A 14,409-nucleotide genomic window follows, 5' to 3' on the forward strand; every position below is an offset into this window, starting at 1 on the left:
ATCTCATGTATTCTTTGCGCAATGTACGTTTATATAAATATTCGTATATAATTGGTGTATATAGTTTTAAATCTAAAGAGATATCGATACAACAGAGTTAAATGTCATGCGTATATGTCATGCCATTACAAATGTCTCATCTCTGTAATCACATAGAAGTACCTTACATTCATACCTTCATGTTGAATAATATGTATCTATGATACATCGTAAAAGTATTGACACAATGTAACAAAATGCATAACAAGGTAAAATATACGTGTGAATTATTTCGTTACACTCATTGTTTTATAACGTTAAAATCGTTTATACATCTCGTTACATAGTTGAACAATGATGAATAACGTATGATCGTGCAAAATATATATATATATATATATATATACACACACACACATATATATATATATATACACACACATGTACACAAATTTCTCGCTACTTCAGCGAACTATTAGCCAGTCGCAGTGTCTAGTGCAACAGAGCTCAATAATAATGTCTTTCTCTCTTATCGGGAAAACGTTTATAGAAATGCAACATTAGCCCTCTAGTTGTAAATCATGTCGGAACGCTGGGAAGATCAAGGATCATGTATCTTTTGTTTAGACAATGGTAATATACGAAATGAATGACAGATAAATTTTTTTATTAAAAAATCCGTTTTATTATGTCTTTCTTTCTTTTTTTTTTCTTTTTTAGAAGATCTTGTGCACTGTTACATATTGCCGATATTGTTGCATCACAAATCGTACATACATTAATTCTGACAGAAAATTACTAATCTTTTTACAATGGTTTCTCTTTTCCAAATTTTCTGTTAAAATGCAGTAAGGACACGCCGAACACGTAAACCAAAACAATGAAAATTTTCTCAATTTCTGAGCTCCGTCACACGATCTGTGCTGGACCTCTCCTCTACGGCATTAATGATTTTTCCTGATGTTTGTTGTAATTATTCTACTTGAATAAAATCGAATAGCAAAGAGGGAAACGACTATGCACTTTATCGAGCGAACCCAAATGTTCGCAGATTCGATCATGTTACCGTATTCACGCAAGCTATAAACCAATAAAACCTAAGTTTATAACGCAGCTACTCCTCTATTTTGACAATTTTCAAATATTCTAAAATGCTTAACAACGGCTGCTCTCACCGACGACTGATCGGCCCGGTGTTACGACGAAATCGTCTCTCGTGTAAAACTCATGAATGCAACCCACGAAACGTCATTTCCAGCTTTGCTACGTACAAGTTTGCCGAGGACACGTTATCATCGCCAATTCACATATCTCTCATACTCTCGAGCGATTAACAATTCTAACAAAGATACGTACACGAATGACCGATCGATGAACGGGAAACAAAATAAAGTATGGGATTTTTTAATTTTGGTAGTGTTATATACATACATACATACATATATACATACACATACAGGTATCTGTAGGTAGGAGTATCCTAAATCCTAAAGGGGGATAGCGTAAAACCTCAACGCGATATACCTTGGTAATACAAATGCCGGCGATATGTAAACTTTGAAGCTTCATATCTTGGAAATGGCTTGCGCAAAGAAACAAAAATAGATAGTGTTTTGAAAACGTCTCGACAAGGGCTACAAGAATATGCAATAAAAAATAGGAAGTTTCATTTAAGAAAATATCGATCACATTGACTTGGCATTGATAAAGTCACTCAAAGTCAAGTCCATATTTTTATCACGTGTCCCCTCAATATCCTACAACTTTTGTCTGAAACATTTTTTCATATTTAAAGCCGTTCGAGATCCACAGAGGTGGAGTCCGGACTTTACAGATACTCTGTGTATATATATATATATATATATGTATGTACGTATGTATGTGTATATATATATATATATATACATATATATACATACACACGTATATGTATGTATGTATATATATATATATATATATCTCCGTTGTACCAGATATTCGGTTCCAGATATCTATATTTAATTAATTTACGATTAAATGGGAGCGTCGAACTTCCATGTACGTGCACGAGAGACTATTATAATATCACTAAAAATCTACGAGACTGCTGTTTCATCTCGAAAACTTGTACCGATAGTCCCTATTTATACACCCTTCTCAAACATTAAATTGTCGTTAGATTCTCGCTACAACAGTTTTTTTTTCTTATATCCCCTTCTTCCACATTCGTGACAAGGCCGTAGACAATTTGCCGTTGTCAGAGAAAGTTTACCGAGGTTAAACAAAATGTTCAGGAGCCCCTCAGGATATGAATGGACTTGCATGATAAGGCTTTTGCGATAGGCTCGGTTTACCCTTTTCTTGCACTCCATGTCCATTATACTAGATAAGATACTCGTCAGAGAATCGCGTCAAGGGATTGCCGTTCGAGAAGAATCGATTCCGAAAAAAGAAGGAAGAAACGATTGCCCATACCCGCGTGTCGGATTATGAACGTGATTTGTACTATGCCTGTCGTCACTTGTAATATCCGGTATTCCATGGCACGAGAGGAGAGAAGTACAGGGCATTCGCTCTCCTCACTACTGCTAAAATTGGCATAAGGAACTGATGGATTCAGTGGTTGCGGCATTACGGAGATCGAAGAATCTCGGATATTTTACGAGATAACACGGTTACTGTAAGAAATAGATAGAACATTAGAGAGAGAGAGAGAGGGGGGGAAGGAAGGAGGAGAAAGACGTTTTATGTCAAATATTTGAGTCGCGAAACGCCGAGACTAACTTAAAAAACGCTCTCTCATCAATCGAGGATCAGCTTCTTTGGTTGTTCCCATGTGAAACCATCTCGTCCAAAATGACCGTACGTGCTGGTTTGTTGATAAATAGGATTGCGAAGATTCAGCTCCCTGTAACAAGATGGCAACCTGTTTACATCCCTGTATTCCAGTTTATCGCTGACAAAATGTACTCGTTACAATACGTCTGATTATGGTAACACATATTATCTCGCAAGAGATGTACACAACATTGTAAAAAACTCGCGATAACAATTTGTGTAACATGTCTTGCGTGTGTATGCGTGTATGCGATGACGCACAATAATCGTGAATAAATAAAAATATACATTAAGAAGTATATACGTACTTGACGATCTTTCCGGGTCGTAAATCAAAATTTTTGTTCACTATATCTAAGAGCTCGTTCTGAGAGCGCGTAGATGTGCCGTAATCAAAGACTGTGATTGATAAAGGTTCCGCCACTCCAATAGCATAGGAAACCTAATAAACCCAAATAAACTTTCGATGTACACAACATGTAAGTCGTACAACCTAAGTAAATGTTACATATGATTAATGTAAATCAGAATTTTGCACACTATGAAAAAAGTTGGTTCATGACACATGAATGATATTACTTGCGAGAGTATAAGAATATAATATAACGTATAAACATTACTTGTACAAGACAGCGCCTGCACAGGCCGGCTTTCACCAGAGACTTGGCAACCCATCTTGCAGCATATGCAGCCGATCTGTCCACCTTTGTGAAGTCTTTACCGGAGAATGCACCACCACCGTGCGCTCCCCAACCACCGTACGTATCTACGATGATCTTCCGTCCCGTGAGGCCAGCGTCGCTCTATTTTTTTCATATATATATATATATATATATATACATAAAATTAATATCTCGTAAAATATAACATAGGCTTTAATTAAGATTGAGTACTGAATATGTCGAATGAAATGTTACATTGTGCAAATTAACATAACACTTCGACTACAACGTGTGACATTTAATTCGCCATTTTTTAGTTGTATATACCTGTGGTCCACCGATAATAAAAAGTCCGCAAGGATTCACGTGAAAGATCGTCCTGTCATCCAAGTATCTCGCTGGTATCACTTCTTTAATAACCTTTTCCATGACTGCCTTGCGTAACTCATCTAGACCGATCTTTTCGCTGTGTTGTAATGATACTACAACAGTGTGAACTCTTATGGGCACGCAAGCTCCATGGTCCATAATGTACTCACAAGTTACCTGTTGTGAACATAACCCCATACACCATATATACCACATTACAATTACGTATTATATTTCAAACATAAAAAGGCGTAGTAGAAATATACAATATTTCTACTTCAAATTATACTCAGTTAGGGTGTTTACATCATAGCAATCAAGAGTAGCAAATACACAAGAAACATCATTGTATCGTACAAGTCGCGGTCCAGTATTTTTCGAAAATTAACGCAAAAAGATACGAGTGTACAAACCTGTGTTTTCGAATCTGGACGAGCCCACCATAGTTCTCCACTTCGTCTTAATTCAGCGATCTTTTGATTCAATTTGTGTGCAAGTACAACCGTCAATGGCATACATTCGTCGGTCTCGTCGGTGGCATACCCAAACATTAAACCCTGATGGAAGAATTCGAGTTATTCCAGCTAAAATTTATTTATTTTCTTATTAAAAGAAAGGTTTTTAGCTTAAGACAGGAAAGATCTCGTAAAGTGTGCAAATCGTTGCATATATATGCTAATGTGCATAGTATTATGTACAACTATAAAGAAAATATAACAAAGCGATAAGTCTAACATGCAATAAAAGGTGCCACACAGAGCAAAAAAGTAAAGTGAGATACAACAGTAGGGGTAATTATTAAATGGGAATCACGGTAGTGCAGAGGCTCAAGGGACAACTCAACTTTAACAAGCGATTGCCAACTTGCGCCGCTGGTTACACCAGTTATCACAATCCAATTACACCACATCAATAACTACCAGTTACCAAGTTGAATTAAATTTGTATAACTTCGGTCAATATTGAACTTGATGTTCGAATAAATTATTCAACAATGTTCGACATTGTCGAGCGAGAACGAGTTGATCGTACAAGTACGAAGATCATGGTTACTCGACCGGGAAGATTAGTGTCTACACAGTGCGGTAATATTCCACAACCGTTACATTTCGATGGCTTCACAATGTTCATTCGCACAGTTTCGTCACATTAACCACAATATACATTTGGAATATTCATTCATTTATCCATTCTTTCCACACCATCTACTCGATATTCTAGCTAAAAGTTAGAGGAGTTATTATACATATACGCACGTAAACTCGCGCGTTAATTTCTGATTTAAACAGTCAGGCGTAAAACAATATAAGATAAGGAATAGTACCACTACCTTGGGGAGAACAGCGTGAATCGGTCCTAACAATGTCACAGCAAGAAATAAACAGGCCAATGTGTTACGAGCAAAACAAAAGAAAAGTAAGAAGTATGTTATTTATAAAGCTACTGAAGAGACGCTATTAGATAACAAAAATTGAGAAAACGTTGAAAGAAGAACGAGTATAATAGTGACGAAAAGAGATAACTCAACGATGACAATGCTAATTAACCTGATCTCCTGCTCCCACTTCTTCGTCACTACGGTTCTCGTGAACGCCTGCCGCGATATTTGGTGATTGAGCATCGAGCGCCAGCAGAACGTTGCACAGCTTGTAGTCAAAACCTGCAGAAATCATCAGTGTGATCAGACAAAGATGTCCACCGTTGTTTGTACGACAGCGCTCTTTTCGCCAGGCTATCAAGCCGATACCAAGTTTCCGTCGTCCCAGTATATCGAATTTCGTCCGTTCTAATGATCCTATCTTGATTAATACTAAACACTAACACTGTGGACTGTTTCTTGCATGTACAAATCGTTTCACGTACTCGATACACTTTTGCACGAATTCATTTTTTATATATTATGTGTGACATCAGTAAAAGTAATAGATTTTGCGACACTTTGCCACGAATGCAAAGCCCAATGTTCTAACATTGTTCGTCGTTAATCTTCAGTACGTTTTTGACAAATTAACATCTTCTTCAACGTTTCCATACCCACACCCCCCCTCCCACATACACACACACACACATACGCACGCGCGCGCGCGCGCGTTTGTCGTTTTTTATATTGTAAGCTTTTCGCTATTCCACCTGCACCTGTACGAGGCACATACACGCATACAAAAATGTAACACACGCTCCGTCATACACAATAATGACAATAATAACAGGTTGATAATGAAAATGTTTGATTTTTTTCTTTTCTCTTAAGAGAAAGAGGGACGAAAAGATTCACGAAGCGCAAGAAAACAGGGGATGTTGTCGATATTGAATTATTTTTGGCTGCTCTGTGGCACGGGCTGAGAATGGGTTATGTACCTGATCACCTGCACCCACGTCCTTCTCTTCCCTGTCCACATGAACACCATCAGCGATATTTGGGGATTGTTGTTCGATCGCCACCAAAAGGTTCAACGTACGCCAATCGAATCCTGCCACGACCATGATATGCTTACGTTACACAGTCTTGAGCATCTTATTTCTTTGATACTTTTCTTTCTCTCTTTTTTTTTGTGTATGATCTTTCCCAAATAAGTAATGGAGCAGCATATTGATTATCCGAACGATCAAGGCATGGAATTCTCCAAGTCCAACATCTCAATGCGTATGTAAAATGTTGTTAGGGTGATCTCTTATCCTCGTTTCAGTGTACACTGTACTCGTGTGTAAACTAACACATTGCGTATTTGTTTAGTTTCGCTATTCGTATAAAATATGCTCGGGAGAGACAGGAAAGGAAATACGATGTTTGGCTCTTGAATCTTTCGTGCCATGATTTGATCGTGTCTTTACGACGTGTGATGAAAAGTAACCATGTGAGGCGTATTTCATGAGAACGATAGATCTGGCTAACGTATTCAGCCACAGGGCATGCATGTGTTATTGTCACGGATTTCTCGTAGAAGTGTAGGAGCTCTAACTTTCCTCGCGAACATACAAATAATATCCAACAGAGTGTCAAAGATAGTAGAAAGAAATGATAGACGTAAAATTACATCGCTGAAATTAAGAGCAAGTGCTACAATGGCAGTTGCAGTACCTTTCGAAGAGTCATCATAGCCGATATGATTCACTGTGTCCCGAACAATCTTCTGATAGTCTACTACAGCTTTTGATGTAATCTCCCCGCACAGTAGTATCATTCCAGTTTTTGTTACAGTTTCTGTTACAAATAAAAAATATTCTTGTAACATTATGCGTCTATATAACGTACAAATTACACTTCAAATTATATTTAATATATAATGCACGATGTGCATGTACGTGCGTGCGTGCGTGCGTATATACACGCATATATATTATAAAATATATTTCAATATATTTATATTTAAGAAATAAAATATCTAAGGAATAAATTACATAACTCATAAAGTCAATCAATAAGCAGCAAAGTTAATGCTAACAGTAACTGTATTTATGAAAATTATTTCTTGTCTTTGGAGCATTTTCAGAAACAGAAATTTATTTTTATGATATAAACATGAATAAATATGATATAAATATGAATAAAAATGATATAAATATGAATAAAAGAATCCAGAAATTGTATTTTCTGGCCTTAAATTAGTTCAGAGCTGAATTAATTCAGTTTTGTTAGCTGAACAAACTAATTTATAAATAAATATCACATAATATACTAACACATATATTCAAGTGTTTAAAGAAATTAATAGTAATTTAGTGAAACTTACCACATGCCACCTTAGCATCAGGATCTTGTTTTAAATGTGCATCCAGGATAGCGTCACTTATTTGATCGCACATTTTATCTAAAATAAAATATGAAAAACACATTAAAATATTAATTAATAGAAAATTTAGTTATGCAAATAATATAAAAGTCATCCTTAAAATATAAATTTTTGAAACATTATCTTTAATATTTTAGTATTCTAGTTATCTTGTATAAAACTTGCACATGGGATGTAACATAATTGCTCTTTTATCTATAAAAACATATACATTTTTAAAACCTAATATTTTCTAATTATCATACGTAAATATAAATTATGTATGTAATAATATTGACATAACCGGCTATATGGTTCAGAAATTATACTTTACTTTTAAAACTTTTAAAAATGTTACTGGTTCTAAAGAAACACAAATACTTGTTAATTCAATCTTTTTCATTTTGCATCACAAATAAAAAAAAAAAGGAACATGTATAAATCTAGGAGGAAGAAAACAAATCACTAAATCAAAATGTAGTCAACCTGAATTACTGGCGACTCATATTAAAGCTTCTTTCTTTATCTTTGATATAATTAGAGCCGTGATCTAGCAGGGAAGAGACCGTTAAGTTGTAGAATTAGCACTGGCATGTATGACGCGTAAATGAATTGGTAATGCTGAAAGTATTTGAGGTATACAGATTCAAATTAAACGCAATCGAATTAACTTCTTACACGATTCTAGCTTACAAGATCTTTCTAGAATATCAATAGAATACAGAAAGCAGCCATTTTGAATGATGACATCAGAAACGAGGAAAATATTGTTTCTAGTATGGAACATTTGTTGCTTTTATACTTTATTTTACATTATTATTTTACTGCATCATACAGTTTCTTAAACTTAAGTGATTTCATTAATAATATGAATAGCTCTTAAATATTTTCCGTTTTCAATATAGTGTTCCAAAATGGCTGACATAGATATGTATGTAAAACGTCTACATTGAAAAAGAGAGAGAGAGAGAGAGAGAGAGAGGTGTTACCATTTTTTTTGCATCGATTATTATAAAAGATGCATAGTCATAATTTTACTTTAATTTAAAACAATTCGTACATTGTCTGAATGTAGAATCACAAATCTAAAGATCTTATTTCGTAGTTTAGAAAGAGATTGATTACATTTATATTCCTACAAGATCTAGTAATATCCATAATTTATGTTTATATGATTGGCATATAACAAATTAAACAATTTTTGACATTATAATTACTTTTGTAACATCAGTAATATTTTATACCGATGACATAAACATATTGGCTGTTACTAAATCGATGAATCTTTGATTAAACTTTTGATTGCCACATAAACGTAATTTGTGATTGTGCAAATTTCATATTGTCAATTTTATCTGTTTCTTCAAGATTCTTTCAGGTTTTATATATGGTGATTGGATACTTATGCATTCATATCTAGCATTCATAGTACTGTATCTAAAAGTAGAGGACAAAGGACAAAATCTAAAAAGAGATAAATTATGCGCGTTATCAGTAACGAAGCAGTAAACGAACACAAAAGAATGGCCTCAGAACGTACGAATATTATGACACAAATCCACGAATACCAAACTTAGACACGATACTAAAAGTCCATGCTAAAAGTGTATCAAACGAAACTGCATGGTATTATTATCGATGTCTCTCGATCTACTCTTTGCTTCTACAGGTTTAGAACTTTAAAGCTTCAAGGCTTTATTACAATGTGAATTTTTTAACCGGCACGGTTCTCAGAGCGTGTTATCAAATGAGTCGCAGCGATCGCGCTGCGAGCACATGGCGCGGTCTCACAGTCAGCGACGTGTTCTTGGTATATTCGCTCATCTTCGTGCACGACAGTACCCCGGGCAATGCACCGGGAACGAAGCGTGCAAGGCGCGCACGAGGCGGCTGAATTTTGGCGAAGAGAATCGAGAACAGAAGAAATACGAGATACGGGAGAGGGAGAGAGAGAAAGAGAGAGAGAGACAGGAAAGAAGAATCGGTTAGCTTGTGCGCGCGCGCACGATATGTTCCTCCCGTTCTTTGGAACATAACCCCGATAGTATCGGTGGTGATCGAGAGCATGATTGTCACTTAGCAGGTTGAAGGGAAAAATAGAGAAACAAGAAACGAGAAGTAAATTGGTAACGCTAGCAGTGATGCGAGCCGGATTACGAAGATGATGTTCGTCCCAGCCATGGCGGCGCGCGCGACGTACAGCGCTAACTTCGGTACAAAGAGAGAAAGAGAAGGACAGAGAGAGAGAGAGAGGGAGAGAGAGGGAGCTATCCCCAAACCATGATGCAGGATTACGCCACTAAATCTGAAAAGAATAAACCCCGCAAAACTCACCTGGATGTCCCTCGCCGACCGATTCCGAGGTGAACAGGAAAGTGGTGCCCTGTTGCAGCTCGGGCGGCGTGTGACCATTCGCGTAGCCGTTCATGTGGTGTGCAGTCTCCGGCATTTTCCTACGTTTCGGGCTCGTCGCCGCCGTTGTCGTGGTTGCCGTAGTACTTCTCGCTGCTCGAAGCTTGTGTTCGCGACAACTTCCACCTGCCTGCCGTTTGCTCGCTAGATGACTGGCTGGCTAGCTGACTACTGCTCGCGTTCGAGCCCTTATATGTGCCTCCTCCGAAAGAGAGGGATGTCTCGCCGTCGCGTTACGCACGTTCCTCCCCGTGTATATTATAATACTGTGCGCGCGAACGAACAGTATCCTCGTTGACGCGTGTTGTTCTACGAGAGAGAGAGAGAGAAAGAAAGAAAGAGAGAAAGAGAAAGAGAGAGAGAGAGAGATAGCAGAAAACGCCGACGGGACGAGATGAAACAAAACGACGAAATGAAAGCAGAAAGAGAGACAGCAGGCAGAACGAGGAACGGGACGAAACGAGAGGAGACAACGACGGAGCGAGAGAGGAACGAAAAGACGAAGGCACAAGCGAGCAGAGTTTTTCCACACTCCTCTCACACGGCACACACCGCGTAATGATCGAGACGAAACGAACGAACGGACACGACGCGACGCGACGCGTTGTGGCGAGTAAAAGAGGTTCCCCGCGCGCTGCTACCCGGTATTTATAACCTCGGTTCGGTCGCTCGCGCCTTCGGCCGGCTTCGTCGCTCACGTGACCCACCCCTTCGTGACCACCGCGAAATTCGAAGAACCGCCGCGCCGCCGGCCTCCGTCATCCACGTGCTCGACGCCTGCTAGGTGTGATAGGCACACACCGATAACTGCGTATGTAACTGGCGAGACGATCGCCTTAGAAATTGATACCTTAAATTATAATAAGATAGAGCGTCTCTCTCAAAATCGAACAGAACCGAATCGATTGTAACGCCACGATTTTTGTGGATGTGTTGTAATTTATCGCGTAATACGCTGATATTTTTGCCTTACCGACACGATATTTATCGACACGATACTGTGATCCCTATTACGCGGGATGCGCGTCACTCGTCACTTTATTTCGTACGCCGATTATTTATATTCGATACTTTCAATATTTCATCATGCTCGGAGTGACTTGTGCAATCGGCTCTCGCATTTAATGTTTAATATAATCATCCGAATTAAATTATCCGAATTAATATATTTTACACGCGCGCAATGTTCAATCAGGAACCGACGCGACGATAAGACGATCGGCATTCGATCGTTGAGAGAATGAGGATACGAATAATACAAATTGATATGAGGCCATCAGTTATGAGGTTCTTACCGATGACACTTTATCAGCGCGTTTATTGATATTCGCACGTGTCGTTATTTTTGTTTTCGAATCAACGATACCTTCGCATATTCGCGTTCGTTTACCCTGTTTCTCCGACAAACTGATTCGCGTATTTGCAAAATTCTGGATTGTGAAACCGCAACTCCAGCTCTGAACTTAATCACGACGTCAGCGTCGACGTCGTCACCCAATACGCCCGTTCAAAGACGTTGAAAATCTACTGTGAGCGTACGTAAGTCGCAGCCACACTGTTATATATCGTTCAGCGTTGACGATACAGTCACGAAAGAGGGGATTTGACAGATGCGATTGAATGATGTCAAGATGACATGATGAATCACTATTTTTGCCAGTGCATAAATTTATATAGTTTCGTGTGTTCCTTCAAAACGAATGGAAATGCACAATGAGACTCGTAAAGAATGCAGAAACTCTTTATTTAAAAAATGTGGCAGCAGGATTAGAGATCTTGAACGATAAAGGTAAAGATACAAATTTGCTGAAGAAAATGGCTGTGTGAATGTAAAGTGTGAGTGTAAAGTGAAAGCAAAGAGCAAATAAAAATATTTTACAAATTTCTAACAATCTGACAAATTACCAATTCTTTTCGCACAATAAAAGACGTTAATTGCGTATCTGCGTAATATTTCTCATAGAGAAACATGACGTAGCACGTCCGTAACATGTTGCAACTCATGCCCAATATTGTTGATCATTTCGTTTTACAAGTGACGTCACAAGTCACGCTTCGTGAAAGTAAAGCCCGCAATTGATTCATTCGCGCTCAAGTTGACGGCAATGATCATCATAGTCTGCGAGCGGTCCGGTCCGCGCGGGAAGGGGGGAGATAATCCAGATATTATCGGAATCCGAATATAATTAGTAATCATGATTTTATCTCACTTAATCGTATCGCGAACTTAAATTCAGTTTTCCAGCAGCTAATTTATAGCCAACTATGTGCGCGATGTGCATCATTGATGAATAGTTGCATGTTGCGAATTATGACGTAAATTGCCGCTGCGCGTTCTTTTCTCTCACGTAGATGATACTTTTCCTCTAACGTGCGGACTACGCAAAACTGCTAGCCTTACTTGCACCCGTACGATAACCTGCGAGGCGATTAGGAGCTGCTATGAACTTGAAGAGTTTTGTAATCCACTGACTATATACAGCTCGCGTCATTGCTCGAGAGCGGGTTTTTGCACTGCGTGCAGCACGGGGGAACACACGTTGTTTTTCGCCGGCGTAGACGCGAGCGGTAAGGGAGGCAATTTTTATCTCGTTTGCATCACACGAGAGTGACATCAGGCCACTCAGGCAGGTCGATAAATTCGTGAAATCGCTTCTTTTTAGTAAGTACAACAGCGGAATTAAGCGGGTCGCATGAAGAAGCTATGCTATCATTCGCCGACGGCGTCAAGTATGACGGAGAAATATTGAATCGCGCTCACTCTCCTTTTTACCTTCTTTACATATAAATATGCCGTATCGTTAACCGTCGCGATGACGCGACGGCGAGGTCTATAATAAGCCTCGATGTTGTAATATCGTTGTATGCCGGTATGCGTCTTTGCTGGCATTCACCATCAAAGATATTTCGAATTATTCGCGGGGAATGAATAATTGCACAACCAGCAAAAACGTAAAATTCCATTTCGTTGTCGCGAGCAAAGGAGTATACGTCGATATATATATATATATATATATGCGGACAATACATCAATGATACCGTCGCAAACGAGGAGGCACGGGAGGCACCAAGTTTTTCTTCTCGATTTCAGACTTTGCCTGTAAATTAAATTACCGTTGAGAGAGGACGATACTTTAACGGGCGATATGTCCGTATCTTTTATCGAGTGTTATTTCTGTCCAATCTTTTTGGGATAAGAATATTTGGATATAACGCAAGAGAAAACATTTCCAAATAAAATTCTTCGAACGGTCGATACATCGAGCAATAACAATATAACAATTGCTGTGTCTTGGTCCGTAAACGTGTGGAAAGTACTTCCTACTTCTTCTGTATCATCTGCATCTATATGTGTTCTCCTCCTATTGATAATGCGTGAAAATACTGACAAGCTTGCTCAAACGGTCACTTTGGCGTGTCACGTAGTTTCGAATTTTTCAATGGCTCTTATCTCGATACTCGCAATCGATACATCGAATCACACTTGTCCCGCAACGCCGCGTCCATGTGCGCGCCCTTTGAGCTCAACGATTAGATCAATCGATTGTTCGCGGGCTCATTGAACTGTTACGTGTCCGACATTCCGTCTCCGGGATGAATATAACTTTCATCGCATTCGCTTTTCGTTGTTGTCGATCGAGCACCTTCTCTCTTGACAGACAAATGACAGATAGTCAAAGTTCACAGTTGCCGCGGACGTAAGTGTGTGGTGTATGTCATGCTACGCGAGCAATACAGAAGAGGAAATTGTCCCGTAAATTCGTAAATTCCAAAGTTACCCCACCATGTGTGCGCATGTGTACGAATCTTTTCAACTTTTGTCTTGTTATGTCAACACAATATCTACACTGAGAGACTTTTCTCTGATAGAGCTTCGCGCTATTTGTGCGAATTTATCGCTTCTAGCGACATTTATACCTCGACATCGAACGGTACGCGATGGCTTGGCCGCCATAAGGAAAGTTGAAGAGAATACGCGTGATAAGTCGAGCACATTGCTAAAAGGATACTGCTTTCGGCTCTCCTCGTATTTATTGGACGAGTCAAGGGGACTGGCGTTGGAAGATTCGAGGAAGGCACTTTAGTATTATCAGCTGACCTGCTTACAAGAAGCAGTAGTGGATTTAGTAATCGCGCGATTCCTACGATCGAAATAACGCGCGTGAATTGCGTGAATTGCGATGAGCTGTTTATGGAAAATTCTTTGATCCGAAATGAACTCGGCCCTGATCTGTCAACGCAATGAAATTGGTGACCTATCGCGATATTGCGACACCGCATAATTGACGTTCGCATCGAAGATTTTAACTGTCAATAATAAACAATTGGTTTTACGATGCGATTTTTACGACATATATTTTCATCCATGATTTTTGAACGTTGCTTTCGTGCACTGTAGA

The 14,409-nt window shown here is 38.8% G+C and overlaps 1 protein-coding gene across 4 annotated transcripts; it reads right to left on the reverse strand.

Annotated features, from left to right (window-relative positions):
* Positions 1 to 2,466: 2,466 nt before the first annotated feature.
* Sam-S (S-adenosylmethionine Synthetase) lies at positions 2,467 to 11,540 on the reverse strand. Of its 4 annotated transcripts, XM_025305376.1 has the most exons (11): positions 11,305 to 11,540; positions 9,932 to 10,318; positions 7,559 to 7,636; positions 6,907 to 7,029; positions 5,375 to 5,487; positions 4,241 to 4,384; positions 3,786 to 4,004; positions 3,417 to 3,599; positions 3,105 to 3,238; positions 2,743 to 2,866; positions 2,467 to 2,636 (listed from the first exon to the last, which is right to left on the reverse strand). In XM_025305376.1, exons 2-10 carry the CDS (start codon positions 10,044 to 10,046, stop codon positions 2,761 to 2,763), a joined length of 1,215 nt encoding a protein of 404 aa, XP_025161161.1. In that variant the 5' UTR covers positions 10,047 to 10,318; positions 11,305 to 11,540; the 3' UTR covers positions 2,467 to 2,636; positions 2,743 to 2,760. The 4 variants fall into 4 exon arrangements, with proteins under 4 accessions (XP_025161161.1, XP_011152037.1, XP_025161160.1 ...); XM_011153735.3 differs by lacking the exon at positions 5,375 to 5,487 and adding an exon at positions 6,186 to 6,298 and having other exon boundaries at positions 2,467 to 2,866; XM_025305375.1 differs by having other exon boundaries at positions 2,467 to 2,866; positions 11,376 to 11,539.
* Between the last annotated feature and the right edge of the window lie 2,869 nt (positions 11,541 to 14,409).

This window comes from Harpegnathos saltator, unplaced genomic scaffold, assembly GCF_003227715.2.
Source record: "Harpegnathos saltator strain DR-91 unplaced genomic scaffold, Hsal_v8.6 scaffold694, whole genome shotgun sequence".
Taxonomy (NCBI): domain Eukaryota; kingdom Metazoa; phylum Arthropoda; class Insecta; order Hymenoptera; family Formicidae; genus Harpegnathos; species Harpegnathos saltator.